A 19958-nucleotide genomic window follows, 5' to 3' on the forward strand; every position below is an offset into this window, starting at 1 on the left:
TTCAATGACGCCCTTCCTATCATCGAATGTCCTAAATATGTTATCAATTCATTTGTTTTTATGTTAAGACTTTGGTTGAATGATTACATAATAATTAATAATTACGAACCTAATATATGCCTTATTTCACAGCTACCTCTGATACACAAACCATAACTACCTCTGGTACACATCCCCATAACTACCTCTGGTACACATCCCCATAACTACCTCTGGTACACATCCCCATAACTACCTGATACTCATCCCCATAACTACCTTTGGTACACATCCCCATAACTACCACTGATTCACATCCCCAAAACTACATGATACTCATCCCCATAACTACCTCTGATTCCCCCCTCCATAACCACCTCTGATACATTGTTGGAATGAACATTGAGATTGATTTATTTAATATCCTTACAAAATCATTTTGGGTAACCATAACCACTGCTGTTAAAGATGGGATGGAGTCAGCAACATCTCTCTTACATGTAAATAAAATGGTTATACATTTCTTTATCATTACTTATAATACAGTATTATATAATGCATCATATAAGTGCATGCTGCGATCATGTCACATGAACAATAAACTAGTTGCTTGAGTGCATTTTCATCTCTTCAAACCCACCACATTAATCGAAAAGAGTAGGAGTCCTTCCCGGTGTGAGTGCATCCAATACATCCATCCGGATATGCAGCTTGTACTGCTCAGTACAAACCTTGTGTGTTACGCCATGAGGCGGTTAACCGGGTATGCAATACAAACAAGTGGCCTCAGTGACAAATATCCCAGCCATTTACACCCAACACCAAACATAACCAAGAATACAATTAGGTTTCCATGTGATTTAATATAGATGCCACATTTCCGACATAATACCGGTATGACATCTGACAAGGTACCGAGGCAGGAATAAAGCAGCACCATCTGCTGACTGTCAATGGTACTGCACCACACTCCTAAACAGTGCAGTTCATAGGCTACATGTAAGATACATCATAAGGCATCAACCTAATCCAAACTGTTTATCAGAGAACAGTGCAGTTGACTACAGTAAACTGACTGCATGTAAATTTTGCAGCATGGTGAAAATCAAGAGTTTATGGTGTCTTTGAGTTCCCCGTTGTAACAACTGTAGTAACAATGTAGGACAGAGTACATGTACTAAGTATGTGTTTGCGGCGTCAGGTCACCACGAACATGGAACCACGGCGAGTGTTTTATGACTGACAGTATTTGTCATGGTAATTGTAAACATTTCTTATATGCAGCATCTTTACCCCTGGAAAGAAAAGTCTTTGTCCAATAAACAGATTAGTTTGTGAAGATGCCATGCTAACCAGTACTGGTGGCGGTTTGTATTCTCTAGAGCTGTATAGTATCACAAATACAATCATATCTATGAGACCAATCTAGACATTGAGAATTGAGCAATATGTGCAGGATTTTTGCCATTTACACCTTTTTTTCCATCAGGGTTTTGCTTTTAAATTTATTCCAGGCTGCTCATAGCAGTCTTTCAGTAGTGATTCAAAGTTCTCTGTAAGGCAAGCTAAATGGCCTGCAAACATCACAAACAATGAAATGTTAAATATTTGCAGGACTCTTTAGGATTGACTTGCTTTTGTGGACGACATACTCAACAAGAGTGACAAAGGATATGCCAAAAATACTAGATACCAAGAGCTGACATGAAGAAAGCTACTGTGAAACAATCAAGAACACTCGGACCAGGGGGTGGGGGGCACATGCAGGTTGGTGAGTGGGTGGGATTGGATGGGGGGGTTGGGTATGGTTTAAGACTTAGGCAAGTTACATTTGCAGTTTGTTACCTAGTGTTACTCGGGTATAAATGTTTTTCATTTTCAGTCGGCGTTTTAAAGATGCAACCACTGCTGCTTTTGTTTCTGGAACATTCATGTACACATAGATTCATGAAATTTAGGGTGGCAGCCGACAGACTGCAAAATAATGGTTCCAGGCATTTTCCCAAGTAAGTTTGTTAGAGTTACCACAAGAAGCGAACACTGAGATGTTTTTAATTCCCTCTGCACGAAACTAATATGAAGACACTGGCAAAAGCCATGCCTTGTCTACACTTAGGCAATAGAGGTAAGGACTGTTTTGGCAACCTTTTCAAATAAAAACAAAAAAATAACATGGTCCAGAGTACTAGACACAAACTTTGACGTTTTTCCACTCATGTACAGCTTGTTTGTGACACTACTGATAGAAAATAGGGATGATATGCAAAGAAAAATAGAAACAAAGCAGTACATGTTATGTCATGTAGGTGGTACAAAAGGTTATAATCAACTTTCACTATGTAGAATTCCATTGATATTTACCTTGCCATTTTAGTTGCTGTACACAATGAGCTTATCCAACAATACCATGTCCTAATAATCCAACGAAAGTCCTTACAGTATCTTTTTACTAATACTAAGCAATACATAGAGAAATAGTATATTATCTTGCATCTCAAATTGGCATCAATATGTGATCATCCAAATACAATCATTATGCTAATTCTTTTATCAAGCGTCATCTAGAGGTATAATCTTAACCTGTGTACAAAATGGCTTCCAGAATGGATATAAAGCCAACCTAAATAAAACTTTGAATGTGAGAGTCATACAAATATACTATCAGTCAATTGATACATATGTATATATCTATAATATATATATAAACCTTAACCTGCTGCCATAGGCCGATACCTGTAGAAAGTAAGAGGCTATCAAAAGTGAGCTTCAAATTTAGATATCCAGAGCAGCTTAGACAGACACCAAAATAAGGGCTTTTTTTAGGGGTGGGGAGAACTAACATCGAAGAAGAACAGTGCACTAGAGGGCATAAAGTGGCTGGCATTATTGTTATCATTATGCATAAGTTTTGGGTTGAGTCATCACAAAGTTGTGAAAATGCAAAAGAAATACGTATCCATAATCCAAACCATAATGTGATCGGAGAGAAAATCTCAGGCGAAAAAACATGACAGTATCAACAGTGTGATACCCACAGGCCATGTCATGTTGATATACCGTCAAGCAGGTTTGACTTTAGGTGAGAGAAAAAGAAAGAAAAACAGTTGTGGCCCCAGTCAAAATAGCCAAGAAGCTGACTGGAAAGAAGCTTGCAAAGCATGAAAAGAGATGGTTTACCCCCAACTGTGCACATGTGTAAAAGCTCTAATGTGAGAAAGTAGATTTTCAAGCTGCACAGGCAATGACTGCTAGCTGTTGTTCCAGCAGAATCTTCCAACTTCCACATATGAGATGTCCTCATTCTTATTTCCTTCCAGTTTGCAAAAGTACAGCTGAGGATGACACTGTTTAGTATGTAATCGATTTTTGCGACACCTCGGTTAGTACAACACAAGAATAAATGGAAAACCCCATATTTTTTCTTTTGTTGATGTTTTCTTTTTATTCAGCACATTTGCAACTGGGAACAGAGATACGCCAAAATGCCACTGCTACATTTACACCTGTCAGGGTTACAGCTTTGCAAAATCAGAGTACAAAAAGAAAATCATATTTCATATGTATAACTACACTGCTGCATTGGTGTACAAACTCAAGATACAAAATGTATTGTTACAGAAGTTAGACCACCAGGAATACAAATGGCTCCACTACTGAGGTGTTGCCAAAAATTCTAGGCTAGAGTTGAGTTGAGGTGCCTATTCTAGGGACTAACTGTACAGGGTGGTTGGTGGGAACTATTCTTGTTTTTCAGCTGGTGATGTGGTCTGGTGTCGAGAAGGTGCTGCTTCCTCCTCAGCATCTGCACCTGGAGGGTTGGGAAAATATGACATTATGATTTTAATAAGTCAGAGACAGACAAACATGCAAAAGAAGCAATATTTCGAAATCTTTGGGCAGAAAAAATTAACGGAGAATGATGGGACTGTCCGCTAGAGATGCGCGGCACTGGACTCCACGACTTAACTACATCTGATTGACTGCTCTTTAAGTCATTTTTCTGCAATCTGCATAAAGTGAAGTCATAGAAGTGGCAGATTCATTACATGATGAAGACTGGAGGCATATAGACATTTAGGTGAGTCCAATTCCTTTTGTTGCATATTACAGTTTAAAGATCTTTCTTCATAATGATATCATTGTGACGTTAAGAGACTAAAATCTATGACAACAAAACTAAGTTGACTTGTTGAATTGAAATTTCTCTGTTACAATCCAGGAATTTTTTCCTGACTTAAGTTTCTAGATATATCTCTAATTCATATAACATAAAGCTGTTGTGTTACCTGAGGTTTCTGAGGATGCCTCTGGGACCTCCCCCTCCGCTCTCTTGGTATCCTCCACACTGCTATTGCTATCCTCGGCACCTGTTCCCGTGATCTGTTCCGACCCCACGCTGTCCTCACACTGCGGCTGTGCCAGTACATGTCTGTCCTCCCTCCTTTTCAGAATCTGGACTCGATACTCAATGGCAGTGAAGAGCTGGCTCGCATCCTTGGGGCTTGCCTGTGGGTAAAAGTGTATCAGTATCAAAGCAGGCCTTGTGACTGAAACTAAAATGGTGGCATATGCAACCAAAATTTTAACAGTGTGACTTTATTTGAAATAACGGTCCCATGGTGTGCCTATGAAAAAAATAAATTAAGGCCTGCACTTTAAAAGTTTCTCCCCAGACATTGGAATAAAGATGCTGCTACACCGCTTTTCAAACCTAGGGTGTTTCTTTCCTATTTTCCACGATGACTGTTCTCAATTTATCGAAATTCATTGGGTTTGCACGCCTGCACATCATAATTTTTCCACGGAAGTCACTGTGTTCCAGGACATGTAAAATCTTCTGGACTGGTGTCATTTTAAATGCTTTAGCGAGAGACTTGTTTCATTATTAGTTAGTTATACCATGAGACAAGGCCAATGATCAGAGGAAGATCTCTTACAACTACCAGCATCATAATTTCCGGGGAGAGCCATAAAACTGTAAATCTACATGCAAATTACAAGTTCTCTCTCCTCACCATGATAAGATACACGTTGACCCTGTCCTCGTCCATACACGTGACACGTACGCTCCTCTTGCTGGCCTGTTCCACTGCCATGCGGGGCCAAAGCTTACAGTTCATCAGCAGTCGCAGGCTACCCTGGCTCCTCATCACTATGCCAACACATCAGGGATAATGTCAACAGAGCAACGGGTTACATCGCCCTTAGTAAGCTGCGTAAAACTTTAGTATTTTAATCTACATTACTAGCTTCATATTGATACTACTTGGGTGATTTCGGTCCGAAATGTTTCCTTCTATGTATCAGATAACACTCAAAATTTATACGTAAATCCAGATAGTACCCAAAATTTAAAACGCTTCTTCCTTAACCTACTCCTTGCTGCCTAACTCTGTAACCAATAAGGAACTGGGTGCCAAATGGCTACTTCTATTCAGTGAGCTAAAGGTTAAAGCAAGGGCTCAATCGATACAGTTTGTTCTGCCTATCAGGTGATACAGCTATCATCCAAAGTCTACCATCAAAGATACTAAGGAAATCCATTACAATTATTATACACCCACCCATCCTAGAGTGGAAGGATCCATCGTCCTGTGTCGGGAGGTCATTGAGCCGCAGACAGCCACGCCCCCTCTCCTGCCATGATTGGCTGGCGTTGTTGAAAAGGAAGAGTCTACACTGACACTGCAGAGGGGGGGAAGATGTTTTTTAATGGAATATAGCCCATATAGTTTATCATGATCTTCTATTTCAAATTGGCATTGCTGAAATAGTCTACACGAGTTTGCATGCCAAAGTTGAATCAAGATGAAACACTGTCATCTACAAACAAATACACTGTTTTCCTGCTCAACATTTAAACCTGTGTTGTCTGCAATACATCTGTGTTAGGGCTTGTAACTATCCAGTGAATCCATGGACCTGAACTAGTAAAATCATATCAAGAGCTTGCACACTTTTGCGAAATTTCACAATAGTGGGGCCACTACATTGCTGGTTTTGAATATTATTGTAATTGTGTGGGAATGCTACATTTAGGCCTGTTGAGTTCTATGCTTTGCCCCTATAAGAAGAAACAGAACACTTAACAATGTAGAAACAGTATGTTTCCCTCTTGAGGACTTACAGGCTTGTGAGGGAAGTACATTTTGAATAACAAACACAAAAACCAATCCCACCTGCATGACGTTTCTCTCTCCCTCCTCCCCGGTGACCTTCTCGACCTCTGCGAAGTCTACGGAGGACGTGTGCGACTCCTGGTACCTGGCCGCAGACTCCAGAAGCCGCTGGACTGCAGGACAGAAAGTCACAAACAACATTCATACCTTAGATTTGTTTAAGTTCAATGATTACAATGCTCAGGTTATGTTACAGCATGATAACTTCATTATCTATGTGTACAAATGGCAATCTGTTCAGTGTAGATGATTGATAGTTCCTTCATACCATTGTCAGGCTTTGTCGCCGACTCAGCAGGACTGGTTGCTGTTGTCTCCTAAAAGAGACAAAAAAGGATGACTTGTAGTTACTGTAGAGGCAAATCCCTAAATGCACTCCTCCTTGGAAAATAACCCAGGGAACAAAGTTGGTTAAGTTAAAATCCTTCCCACAACTTTCCATGTATAGGGGCAGTGCCTATCTCCGCTATAGCCTTTAGGCCACACAGGCCACTACAGTAGGGGGCTAGTCAACCAAGATTGTGTTCAAATCCTATAGTCTTTCTTGTTGAGTGCAAAGCAAAAAAAGCAGACCACTTTTTAAAATACTTTGGTAGGACCCAGCCATTGCACCGGTCACCAGGGCACAAAGTACTAGGGGCACAAAAACATATGAAGACGGCTCACCACAGACTTCTTGCTGAGGTCGCTGAAGTTGGGGCTGGTGGGCTCGCTGGTCAGTTCCTCCTCTGCCGGCGCGGGACTCTGTGGGTGTGAGTCAGACAGAGATTGCCTGTCTTTGTCCAATGATGTTTCACACGTGCTCTGAGTTGGTGCAACAGCGAAGCGCGGTTAAACATTTCAGCACGCAGGGCAGCAAGGAATGACTTGCAGCGGTCTAACTGACCAGAAATAAAGTAGGAGCTGACCTTCACCTACACGCAAACACACCCTCAATAAACAGCCATGTGATTCCAAGGGATCTTCCTCAAGAATGGAACAATGGTGCCCCCCCATAGTACTGTAATCAAAGTACCATCATACTGATTTTCAAAAATAAAGTTCTCTACTGAATAACTTTCAGTCTCTTTATAGAATGCAATCTTAGATGAGATGTTAAGATTGATTTTAAAAATGGCCTCCATTTGTATCTGAAAAAAGGCAAAATGCTAGAGATTCCACTCCCAAGAGAGGGCCTCCAAGACCATTGTGCATGCAGACTTGGATGGTTTACCCCCAGCCAGGGTTCAAAATACTCAAATTCTTAAGAGAGGCAGTAGGGTTTGTAAATACGTTTTGCTGATATTTTACTTCATTAAAACTATTTCTGTGCACCTAAATTTTTACGTTAGGTGCACCAGGGCAATTATTTCCAAAAATGAATTTCAAGCCCTGCCCCCAGCACCATCATTCTCTAAATCAATGGGGATATCCCTGCAAATACACATCCTCCATCCACAAACAAGTTCCACTCTACCCATAATGATTTGTACAACTACATGTGAGCCTCACCACAACTCTTTCATTCATGTTCTGACCAAAGATGAAGGAAGGGGCTGCGGCTCCACTGGTCGGGGAAACCGTGGTAACTGTACGGAGAGGCGGGGCCTTCTGACCGAAAACCACGGGCGTCGCGTTCACATCCGTCGTAGAGGTGGTGGTAACCGGCGCTGTCTGGATAGACGGTGTCGTCGTAGCGGCTGTTTCCGAAGAGCTGTAAAAGAGCATTTAAAAATTCAGATCAATCAGCAACAACTGTCAAGATTTTGTGCTATCTTTTTTAAAACATTTTCCAGCTTAAACTACAGTACCTTTTTTTCTTGTATCATTTGCTAGCGAAGAACTACCACCTACCTTGTTGTAAACTGCAGGAAGTAATTTTCATAGTCCTCACTCTCAGTTGTTTCTTTATTTGGTGATTCCTCCTTCTCAGGAGACTGTGATTTCTGCATGCAAAATAAAGAAAAAATTTGTTACAACAATAAAATCTCAACCGAGTTTACAACCGCATCAGTAGTATGGAATGAAGAAGGGAAGAGGGAAGGAAATGGATAGAGATGGAATTGCAAGAGGTTTCACCATATTATTTTGATAGATTTTAATGAACTGTTAGATATAACAGATGATTTCAAAGCAAATTTGTCTAAGCTATCCAAATCATATGGGACTCTATTGTATTGTATTGTCAACAGTACTAATTCAGCCACCTATATATATAGTTGACTGCACGACTACAGATTGAATAAAAACCAGATCATCATCATACTAATCATTACAGAGGCACAAGCCGTTGCAGTACTGACCGGAGTAGTGACCGGAGTAGTGACCGGAGTAGCGACCACTCTTTCCTCCAGTTTCTCCCCAAACACAAAACCAGCGGCGGTCTCGGCAGACTGTCCAGATGTGGCATTTGCCTCTGCAGCACTGCTCCCATTACTGCAACAGCAGTGACAACAAACATGGATAAGAGTTGATGTTGCTATCCTTATCTGTTGTGGAGTAAAACATTTCTTAACCTTCTCCCTGCTGAAGTAGCCTTTTAGCACCAAATTGGTATTGGTTACAGGGTTAGGCAGCAGGGAGAATGTTAACAGTATTGATGGGAGTGATGAAAACACTAACAAAATTTAAATGGAAAATGTAAACTAGTAACTGCAAAAACACAGATTAGAAACAAGATGTCCCCATTAATTAGTAGCCTCTTCCATTGACCTCATGACCTGGAATGTCAATGATGTCTACCACCTCTGAACTCTACTTCCTGTCACTGTTGGCTATCTAGATGATAGTGCTACAATAGACCACATGAACTGGAGAAAACAGGACGGTTTTCCCTTTCCTAACCTTTTAGTGGTCTGGAACTGTAAGAAGTAATTCTCGGCTGCGGAAGTGTCTGAAGATTCTGACTCCTTAAACCCCTTCCTGCTGTCTTCTTCCTCGGAAGAAGTTCCGGTAAACATCCCGAATATCCTCCGTGGCTCCTGCTCCGTGGAATCAGTGGTCGACTCGGGAGTCGGGGTCTCTGGGCCAGAATCTTCTTTCTTGGCTTTTTTTGTTTGATGCTGCTCATCGTCGGAACATTCGCTTGCTCTTTTCCTGGATTGTTGTGGCTTGGAACTGGGAGGGTCCTGTGAGGAATACATGTTCATGTCAATATAAACTCCTCATCTGTGTTTAACTTACAGTTTCTTACGGGTCACTTGACAAAATGACTGTACTTCTGGCAATTCAAATATCCATGATTCATAAACAAATAAATGGCATAACCTGAGTTGAAGTCTTTTGTCGAATTCCTAACTAGTATATTCCATAATCTATAATCCATACCTCTTCAGCCTTGGCTGTTGGCTTGTCTACTCCGTTGCTATCAGCCTCTTGGGGATCTGTATGGATGAAAACTTTGTTACTGTAAATGCATTCAAGATTGTGTGGTTTTCATTTCGCAGTAGGGAGAATAAAAAAACAACAGAGTTCAGTATATTTCTATATCATATGAGCCTTACCTTTTCTTAGCACAGCCTCGCCTGGTACTTGTAGAGTTGCTGGCCTTAACTTGAAAGCCGATTTTACAGGTTTTGTGTCAGAAGAACCTGAAGAAACAACAATAACATATAATTTAGCAACTGGTTTTCTTCTTTTACAGTGAAGGTATATGTATATGTAAGAGAGCAACAGGTCTTTAGCCATCACATGTGCAACATCTAGAATAAAGCAAATATAACACATATGCATATTTGGAGAAAGGCATTCTAGGCTTCAGCATTTGCTGTACTTATCCTTAAATTCGATAGTCCTCCTGCCAAATCTCTTATTTCAAGTACCTGTACAACACTACACTTCATACCTATACTGTCAAATCTTAAATCAGAAGCACCCCTCCTCCAAGAATGATGCATTCCACTGGAAGGATGGTACATGTTTTAGATTATCTCAGATGGAATTTATCTTAAGAAATACAGAAATAGCCCAGCCATGTTTGCATGTGTCCAGTGCTAAGATGTGAAAAGATGACTGGTTACAACATGAGGCCCAAATCATTCAAACTCGCTGACAAGCAGGAAGTAAAAGAGCAACTAGAAAGGCAACATTTGCGAGCAAATACAGCATGTTTAGCCATACTCCTCGCCATGCAAAAAAATGGACTCTCCCAAAATAACAATGGACCATTCTAAAATACTTGTACTAAAAAAATGAATCACCCCAGTCCAAAATTGAGTCTTCCAGTAGCACCTCAACACAATATGGACCAGTCCACAACCATATCCACTAATTGATTAACAAATACACTTCTGCTAAAAAATGGACTTTTTCATAATCATTCCAGCTCAAAATTGAAAGAAATAATTAAAGAATCCTCCCATTGCAAGAATGGGATATTCCGTGCCATTTCCATGTAAACCAGTCGAAAAATATCCGCTGAAAATTACACTCTTGCGCATAATCAACCCAGTTCAAAATTGAATTAAAAAAGATCAACCCAAGGGAAGAATGAAGTTTTCCATAGTATACATATGAAGATTTGACAGGAGACGAAGGAAATGACCAAAAACAACATATTTGAGTCAATTCAAAGTCACCGAGAGGGTTTTAATATAATATTTGTAATATGTTTGAACTATTTTGATTAAAAGAATGTCTAAGTCACAATAGTTCTAAAGTGTTCAAACAATTAGAATTGAAACTTATAACATGTTTGAACTTATTTCACATACGTTGGAAACATTTCGAACGTAACTACACAAAAATCTCTTTATTTAGAACAGTTTCAAACCATCTATCCAAATGTTTCAATGTTCGAACAATTTGTAACAAAAGATTTTCACAATTGCCCTCATAAACGAAGGTGCTAAGTCCTCCTGTGTGTTTCTGCCTATTTTCGGTGGCCGCGCTAGACCACCAGCGGATTTGTTTTGACGGAGCGTCACCCGCGCGCGACGATGTACACTGTTCGGCACCGCTAATATCCGGCATTTTCCCGCTCCAAAACACTCCACAAGACCCACGTTTTTAGTGTTTTGCCTCTTGTGCAACACGATTCGATTTGCATTACTAACGGGACGAAAATGATAGAAAAAATTCACCCCGTCCCGGCGTCCGTCCCAAAAACATGAACGACATGAAAATATATTTTCTTACAGATTCAATTACGAAAATCAACAGCATGGGATTCCAAATTTTCGCAACGGCCGACCATTTATCATGGTTGAACTTCCTTCCAAGGCGTGCGATAGATAAACATTCCCGGCACATAATAGTCACTAGTACCAGACTAACGCAAGCTCATGATGATAATAGGGAGAAAGTTTGTCAGTGAAGTTTGGCCACCAGAGGGTACATTCATTTAACGTTACAAGCTAGCGCAAAGGGGCGAATCATTGACCTTACCGGGGACTGACTCTACTGAGTGTCGCGCCAGTCTGAGGAGAAACGATCTCCCGTGTTGTGTTGAAGAATTTGGAGTTTGAAAATATCTGGAATAATTAATGCTAGAATAAACATTCACAAAATCATTGATTTAACTTGTTTTCTGTTATAAAATTTCCTAAACTGCAATTTAACCACTGAGTTTAACGGAACATGGTGTTTTCCCGATAATCACGTTAAATGTTTATGTCCGGTCTTTCCTCCTCGTAAGCAAACTTCCAGCTTGGCCAGGTGCAAGGCACTCGGGGTCAATGACCTGTAGGTCATATGTAGTATTGAAAGTGACAGAAGTGGCAAATATTGTCAAGAAAGCCCAAAATAAATCGTTTTGAATATATGTATGCCAAAAATGGGAATGTAGTCCTTTAAATATTTGTTCAAGCCACATATACAGCAAATTTCAGGTCATTCGGTTGAAATACCAGGGCGCAGGAGGCCAAGATATGCTAAAAATAGCCTAAAAACCTCAATAAAATCACTTTCAAGGTCAATATCAAAAAAAGGAAAAGAACGCACATTGGTTTTTGCCTACATTACCTCTGTACCAAATTTCAGGTCATTTGGTCAAAAAATGACAGAGATGAATCGATTTGAAGATTTGACAGGAGAAGAAGAAGAAGAAGAAACATGAGAGAAAACAATATGTTTAGCCATACTTATGGCTAAACATAAAAACCAACCCAGCAGGCTTATAGGGGAAGTCAACTCCAAAAGCGGGTGTCATTTCTTGAAAGACCACATCTTTATGAATACATTCTACATCCTTGGTGCTGCAATTTTCTGTGGCGTCTACCATGTTAGAAAAATGTGTCACTGTCATCCCACGATCACAAACTCTGGTATACAATATGTACCATGCCAATGTATACATGTTGAGAAATACATGCAAAACTCCAAGTCTACCTTTACTTACCTGAATGTGGCATTTTGCTGATATGAACATTGTAAACTTGGAAAAAAGATTCATCTATAAAATTTGAATACCTATGCCCCAGCAAAAACTGCCTTTAATTATTACATTCCACTAGAACGATGGTTTAATTGGACTTCGATAAAAGATTAATCTAAGAAAAAGATAAATTGAAAGAAATATGCACCGGCAACACTGGCAAAACTAACCCTCACCATCCCTAACCATAAGGAGACATGAAGATGGGAGTACCACGGCAAACCAACCTGGTGCGATACTGGAAGTGGAACTGGACGCAAATAAAGGAAATGAGGAGGGGGCGGTGGTGTGCGCCAATGTCGCCGACAAACGTGACGGCCTGAGGAAGGGACGGTTTGCCGCGCCATGAAAGTCGGGACCGTCGCAGCTGCTCTCGTCTGCGGAAAGAAGAAACCAGACCGGCTCGCGATCAGACGTCAGATGTCTCTTAAGTGCCAGGAAGAGTACTAAAGGCTATAGACATCATCCCAATCTTGGCAATGACACTATCTAGCGTTACAAGCACTGGCTGAAGCTCAAATGAAGGCTGTACATCTGATGCATAAGACTTATTAAGAGCAAATCATTTCATTCTGCTTGCAACAAAGATGAGAATTTTCAAAGATTAATAATAAGGCAAAAGCTGTGCATTTGCGCCTCAGTCAGTTGGTTATCTGGGCCCAGTTATGCCACTTTAACGTCATACACACTTCAATTCAAGGCTGACATCTGCATCACTCTCTCACTAACTCACTATCCCGTTTAACATCTTCTGTTTGCATGCACATTCTTTTTGGTCGGAAAAATAGCAAGTAGTAAAGAGAACATGCTGTAATTTTTGGACGAATGAGAATGTGTCATCAAACTTCTTGTCAGAACACAAATCTAGTTGTTATTTTTGCTGCCTCCAATGAGATTTGATGTCACCAGGAGATGTCAGCTTTGAACAGAAGTTTGTGAGGCCTTATGGGCAGGTTATACCTGAGGTGTAACCCGACGACCAGACTGTTCTGTGGGAGGCGTAGTTGGGTGCATGCTTCATTGCAAATGTTCGTGGGACACCTAGGACAGATAACACACAAGATGCATCAGAAAGCTGTGCTAAGTGACGGCAAAAGGCAGAATTCTAAATCATAAATCTTCTTTGGCTGAGATCTTTAAAAAAAAATAAGAAAGGATTTCCTTAATAAAACTATCAATGTTTATCAATTGTATACGTCAAACAATTACATGAAAAAGAAGGTTTGTAATGCAAATCACTGATGTCAAAAACATTACAACCATTAACATCTATTCATCTCGTTTCATATTTCTGACACTTTGAAAAACAGTGTGTTTGAGACATCTCTAGTACAATCCCCCTCCCCTCTGAATGAAAGTTGCGCACAGTTAAGATATGCAGGAGTGCATTATACTGGGGGACGTTGCATTAGAGATATCTTTGGATGCATTTTTTAGGGTCGTAGATATATTTGACCTGACGTAATTACAAAAGCACATGTTACTAAACCAACAAAGGAAATTTGTTGAAAGGAAATTTGGGTCTTACTTGATGATTCTGGAGGGAATGATGCGATGTGTTCTCTAACATTGGCTGAAAAGAAAGGGGCAGGAGTATATAAGAAACAGTAGGAATCAAAAACAAACATTCATTCCTGATTACTAGAGATGTGTTGTCCACAAAATCCATCCTGGATCAACAAATGAGGACAAATATGTCTGTCAACTTTGTCCATTCAATTCTAAAAGATTACTGCTTTTCAAGAAATTAGCTGAATTCAATTTCAGTGTACATGGAGTACCTCCTGTGCAAGTCTTTTTGAAGCAGTGAGAGCTATCTACCACCCGAAAATCATGAACAGAACATGACATACATAAACTGGAAGTTCTGCTGCGCTACCAAGGTCACACACCAGGGGGCCCATAATTGACCATGACCTTTGTCTTCCCAAGACCTACCCACATACCAAATATCATCACAATCCACTCATAGGTTCCTAAGCTATGCTGACCGCAAATATACAGAACCACAAACACACACACACGCAGACAGATAGACCAATAACATTACATTCATTTTTGATGGAGGTAAAAATAAGACTGCATAAAGAAGAGACTTACTGTCTTCACTGTCTGAAGCTGGCTCGCTGCCAGAACCCTGAAACATAAAGGAGCTAGTCAGCACTCATCAGACAAAACGTAATTAAAAGAGCTTCAAACTAGTAATTAACACCTTTCACAGTAAAATGGCACAAATCCTAAACTTAAGTTCCAACACAAGACTATAGCCTAAGTTAAGGGTTCATCATCTTAACACCTCCAGTCTTTCTTAAGAAATGAGTGTTTGAAGCTTTAGTTTAGGGGATTTGTTTCATACTGCCTTCTAAGTTCTAGTAAGTTCTACAACATAGCTGAACTCTGATGCCCTGTAAAATGAGATGTGTCCTCTCTGTAACCTTCCTAGTCAAGCCAGGTTTCAGGACTGCGTGACGGATGGATATGACATTAGCCTGGCAATATTGGATGGATTAGAAAGGCACATGCAACACACACAGCAATAACAGAATGCACATTTCATAACCTATTCTCATTACTGAACTCACATAAGTCAATGGAGGTTGATGTAAAGAGGGTATACTGAAGGCTATAGCATCTACTTTCAATATGCTTGACACTTCTTGCTGGTGGGTAGCCGTATATAGTCAGTATCAACTGTAGTATTTCAAAGGTAAGGTAAGCTTTATGCTTTTATAAACAGTACAAACTTGTTGCATGGATAGGTCCTCGGGTAGCCTGGAATCCATCTTATTCTAGCCCCGCTTTGAAATCATTGAATGTTTTTCTGAAGCAATGTAACAGGGGGTTATACTTGAGAATGCATGTTCGGACCTGTCACCATATCGTTACAAGGCCCGTGTGACTCAGAGTCAATAAAAACTCTCGCTTACATTTCGGGAGAATATTGAAACACCAACTTTTTCTCTATTAGCCAGACTATTCTGCATGGAAGTGATCAAAGAAGTGAACAGAGCTAGAATAGGCTGGACAACAGGCTAGTCCTCGGCAGGGAGAGGGTTAAAATGATGGCTCTACCTTGTCAGAACTGCCGTAGACGAACCGTGCGGGTGCAATGGCTGGTTTGGAGGCCTCACCTCCTTCACCTGACAAAGAAACAAACTTCAATTAAGTCACATGTATAGAAATCAACTTTTTACAAACCTGAAAAGAGACCATATATATATACAAGAGTATTAACCTTTAGCACTCTGAAGTAGCTGTTTTGCACCCAATTCCCTATTGGTTACAGAGTTAGGTAGCAGGGAGAAGGTTAACAAAACTTGCTTCTGGGCACCATTGTATCATGGTGGTACATTTCAGGACATGATTTTACTTGAGCTTGCAGGAGCTGCATGTACCACGTTTTGTGGATTCCATGGTTTTCGCATTCTGAGCATTTAGACCACTAACAGTGACCTACAAGGCTACATGTATGTCATATGAAGATAAACCTAGCATGGAGAACCTACAGATTCTGTACTCACTAGATCAAGCTTCTGTAGAAACCTGATCTAGACTAGTTCTGTCCCTCACTGGCCTCAGAGTGTTTCTGGCTACAATCCAGCAATAGGATCTAAATTATGGGATTCAAGGTCATTGAACCCATTAAGACTGGACCAATTGTATGGTACAGTGTAAACAACAGCAGCACATACAGGTAAATAAACATCTGATATCATTACAAGCTCTCTTGTGCTTTATGAAAAGGGTTTTCCTCTGAAGTTCTGAGCCAAAACTGTAGTTAAGATCAGCTATACAATCATACATCGAGCATGAAGATCACACGCGATGGTTCCATATATAGACCAAATAACTGTCATTCGGATGGAAATTGACAGCAATCCATGTATTGTTGCTATGGCTACCAAGGTCACCAACTATGGCTTACTTACTATGAACATAATTTCAGAATCTTGCCTGGAAGTACATTGATATTATTCACAGGGGGGGGGGGGCAGTGGCACCATCAACTTGAGATGTTTTTCTTCAATTGACAGAAAATCTAAAAATTTAGGATCACCTTCTAGGGAACAACAAATCATCAATTACTTCAATTCTGGTTTGGGATTTGCATACATGATAGTGATGGCATAAGGTCCCTGCTTGTTGGTATATTCACATATCTGTCATTCATTCTGGAGTCTTATGAGTTATCTTTTCTAGTAGCTTTCAATGCTGGTCTGTTTTAACTCTGCGACATTTTTGCATGCATAATCTGGAATCTAATCATTTTGCACCATTGTCATGAATAGCCATTTGGTAAATGTGATGCCAAAAGCAGGCTGCAAGGCTGTTATATTATAATGAATACGATGTCACTATTCCGCTTTCCAGCTACCTAAAAATACATGTTGCATATACTTAACCATGTCCAAGCATCTGCATGTCATGTCAATGTATTATATTCATAACATATAATAACCATGATAAACATGAACAATTCTGATGTCAAAGTTTTCTAGAGTGCAGCACTATATCTGTACGGTAATGCTAGGGTCACATTTCAAATCCGGGGCCCGGCCGGGCAGTCTTTGGGAACGAAAAGTATTATATGAAAGACAACAAAAACACAAAACGTACCCAATGTTATTCAAGAGCATAGCTTGTGCAAATTTATTGACATACACTTTGATTTTTCGTTTCCGCAAACAGCCCGGCCGGGTCCCGGTTAGGAAATGTGACCCTAGCATAACTTGATCCATTTGCTACACAACAGAACTCCTCAAAGTAGGTCAAACTATGTATGTACATTTTTCAAGACTTTGCAAGTACATATACATATGAATAATCATGATAAACCTGAACGATTCTGATGTCAAAGTTTTCCAGAGTGAAGTAGCACATCTGTAACTTGATCCACTTGCTACACAACAGACCTCCTCGAAGTAGGTCAAACTATGTAAGTACATTTTTCAAGACTATGTAAGTACATATACATGTATGTATATTTGGACTTATGTACATAAACACGACAGAATCAGGGGTTGACCTGCCTACGTTCAAAACATCCCTTCAGTAGTCAACAACAGATAAACCTAGAAGCTTCAGGGGCACTGACATTTACAAGTCATTCATACACTTCCCAGCTAATCAGCAATGTAAGAGGAAATTAGAATACTGATGTCCTGCACCACTAGACTTTTGGACCAACTTGAAACAAAAACATTTCAGGAATCAAACACACATACATTTCATCTTTTTTCCTTTACTGTCAGTGTGCCTTTTACCTTAAATGACCTCTATGCAAGATTTTGGCAAACGTTTCCAGTGTCACTATTCGGGTCAATGGTTGCATTCTGAACAATTTACTTGTCAGACCAAAAAAGCACAAATCAAAACGTGCCTTAAGGCAGTTTACTGGTAATGTGATGCTCCCTCAATTTTCAGTGTGCAACAAAATCCAGCTGACGCAAACTTAAACAAATTTGATTACAGCATCTTTAAAACATGCTTTCTGCAGCATATTTCATACTAACTACATGTACATAAGCTTTAAACAAAAACACTTTCAAAATCACCAGCACGTTCGTAGTCCATCATGATATGCATGTAATATTGATCTGTTTTCACCTTCCCACAGAAGGTCATAAAAATCCCTAGATATTCTGTTGATAAACATATATGGGGAAAACATAACCTTCCTAGAAAGGGTAATAATAAAATGACAAGCCATCATTAACAAGTGGTGCCCTACTCCTGTCACCCTCCCTTGAAGTTATGCTCTCATTCCATCACTTAGCATGTCTGGGTCAAAGCAATACTGTGAAACCATATCAGCTGTCACTCCCAAAACAAGGTCATTGTTAGTACATGCTGATCACATTCAGCAGAAGTCTTATTTTTCTCTCTATATATCTTTGCAGCTTCTATTGATTGTATTTTCCTCACATTCTACGTGTTTTGAAATCTTGACCTATACAAGGCTTACCACTACAGTAATCCTACAGGATGGATAAATACTGATGGGTGGATGAGATCCTGCAAGGCTTGAAAAACATACAAAGTGGGGAAAAAGCTTTCCGTGGTCCAGAACAAGATTGGAGGAAGAAGATTGATGCACCCAATGGGACTTGGGAGGGCACAACAGTACGTATGCGCCAGTAGCACACACTAGTATGCTATCATTTCCTTTCGACAACAATGGCAAGTTGGTTCGCTGAAATGATTGTCAATGTGGATGAAAGGCTAAAGAGATATATGTATTCACATCTCTTTTCATTTGAAAATTGAAGTATGAATCTTGAAAGTCGTCCATGTTATATCAGCAGTAACTGACATCATGATTAGATTGTGTGGGGGGAAAATGCATAAGAAATTTCATTTCATGTCATTTGTATGGTCCAAGAAAGGGTAATTCTGCAACCGTAAAATAATTTATAAACTTTGCAAAAATAGGCCAGAAAAGATTTAGCGAAAAAGACAAACCTGTACCACAGTATCATGATCGTCAAATTATGCACAATAATCCATACATTCCATCATTATCATATATTACGTTTATGTAGTGGTCCAGTCGAAAGCTTCAGCAACAGATCTGATTATAAGATACGTATCTTCGTTTCCGATGGCACACATCAACAACCCCGAGAGGACAAACTTGCACACGGTTTTAACACTTAGTTCAAATGACGTATGGCGAATTTACAAGTTTCAGAAAACGTGCGCCATAATCAGTCACATGCACAATGACAGCTAAACTTGGCAACCGGCCCACAGAATGTTAAATATGGCCTGGAGTGCCTTGCACTTATCTGGGATGTATTCTTATGGGTCGTATACAAATCGGAGCAGGCCGGCTAAGACCGGAACCCGCGATCAACAAAATACAGGGCGCTAAACCCGGCTCATTTCCGCGCGCTCGGACCTGGCCGCTCTACTGTACGGCTCAGGCGTCTACAGGAGGGAGAAAAGCATATCTACGGTCCCGCCTAGCTACAAAGCGAGGTATGGATTGTCATGGTGGGCGTATGCGAGAGAGAAACAAGTTGCAATTTTTCCACTCCTCACCTGCAACACCAGCGTCCGCCATGATGGGATTTCTTTTCACCCGTCATGCCTTGCGCAAGCCCTACACTAATTTGAAACACGGGCTGTAATTGGCTCTTTTTGTGTAGCACTATGCAAAGACTCTTTGGTATTCATCCAATCAAAATATTCGTTATAAAGACATTTCTGCAGCTAGTGGTACCTTATTTACCGCGGGAAATTAGAATTCCCATGACACCAGGATAGAGCAGGCTTTTAAATAATTAATCAAGAGGGCCTGCATACTTTTTCGAAAAGCATAACTACAGGTTTGAGAAGTTGAACCTATTTTGATGTACCCTGATGTCAATGGGGGCTGCCATGTTGATTGTGATGTCATGGTAGGGCCATTTTGTTGTATTACAGGTACCATAACCTCCTTGGTT

General features: G+C 40.2%; 1 protein-coding gene across 3 annotated transcripts; it reads right to left on the reverse strand.

Moving 5' to 3' along the window:
* Window positions 1-822: 822 nt before the first annotated feature.
* Window positions 823-19657, reverse strand: LOC136445297 (ran-binding protein 3-like). Of its 3 annotated transcripts, none has more exons than XM_066443218.1 (19): window positions 19555-19657; window positions 15583-15650; window positions 14611-14647; window positions 14039-14083; window positions 13471-13551; window positions 12738-12887; window positions 9641-9727; window positions 9465-9520; window positions 8982-9265; window positions 8441-8573; window positions 7992-8083; window positions 7650-7851; window positions 6825-6902; window positions 6427-6475; window positions 6159-6271; window positions 5544-5664; window positions 4995-5131; window positions 4266-4485; window positions 823-3787 (listed from the first exon to the last, which is right to left on the reverse strand). In XM_066443218.1, exons 1-19 carry the CDS (start codon window positions 19574-19576, stop codon window positions 3717-3719), a joined length of 2046 nt encoding a protein of 681 aa, XP_066299315.1. In that variant the 5' UTR covers window positions 19577-19657; the 3' UTR covers window positions 823-3716. The 3 variants fall into 3 exon arrangements, with proteins under 3 accessions (XP_066299315.1, XP_066299314.1, XP_066299316.1); XM_066443217.1 differs by having other exon boundaries at window positions 6825-6962; window positions 19555-19656; XM_066443219.1 differs by lacking the exon at window positions 12738-12887 and having other exon boundaries at window positions 6825-6962; window positions 19555-19655.
* Between the last annotated feature and the right edge of the window lie 301 nt (window positions 19658-19958).

This window comes from Branchiostoma lanceolatum, chromosome 11 (assembly GCF_035083965.1).
Source record: "Branchiostoma lanceolatum isolate klBraLanc5 chromosome 11, klBraLanc5.hap2, whole genome shotgun sequence".
Lineage (NCBI taxonomy): Eukaryota > Metazoa > Chordata > Leptocardii > Amphioxiformes > Branchiostomatidae > Branchiostoma > Branchiostoma lanceolatum.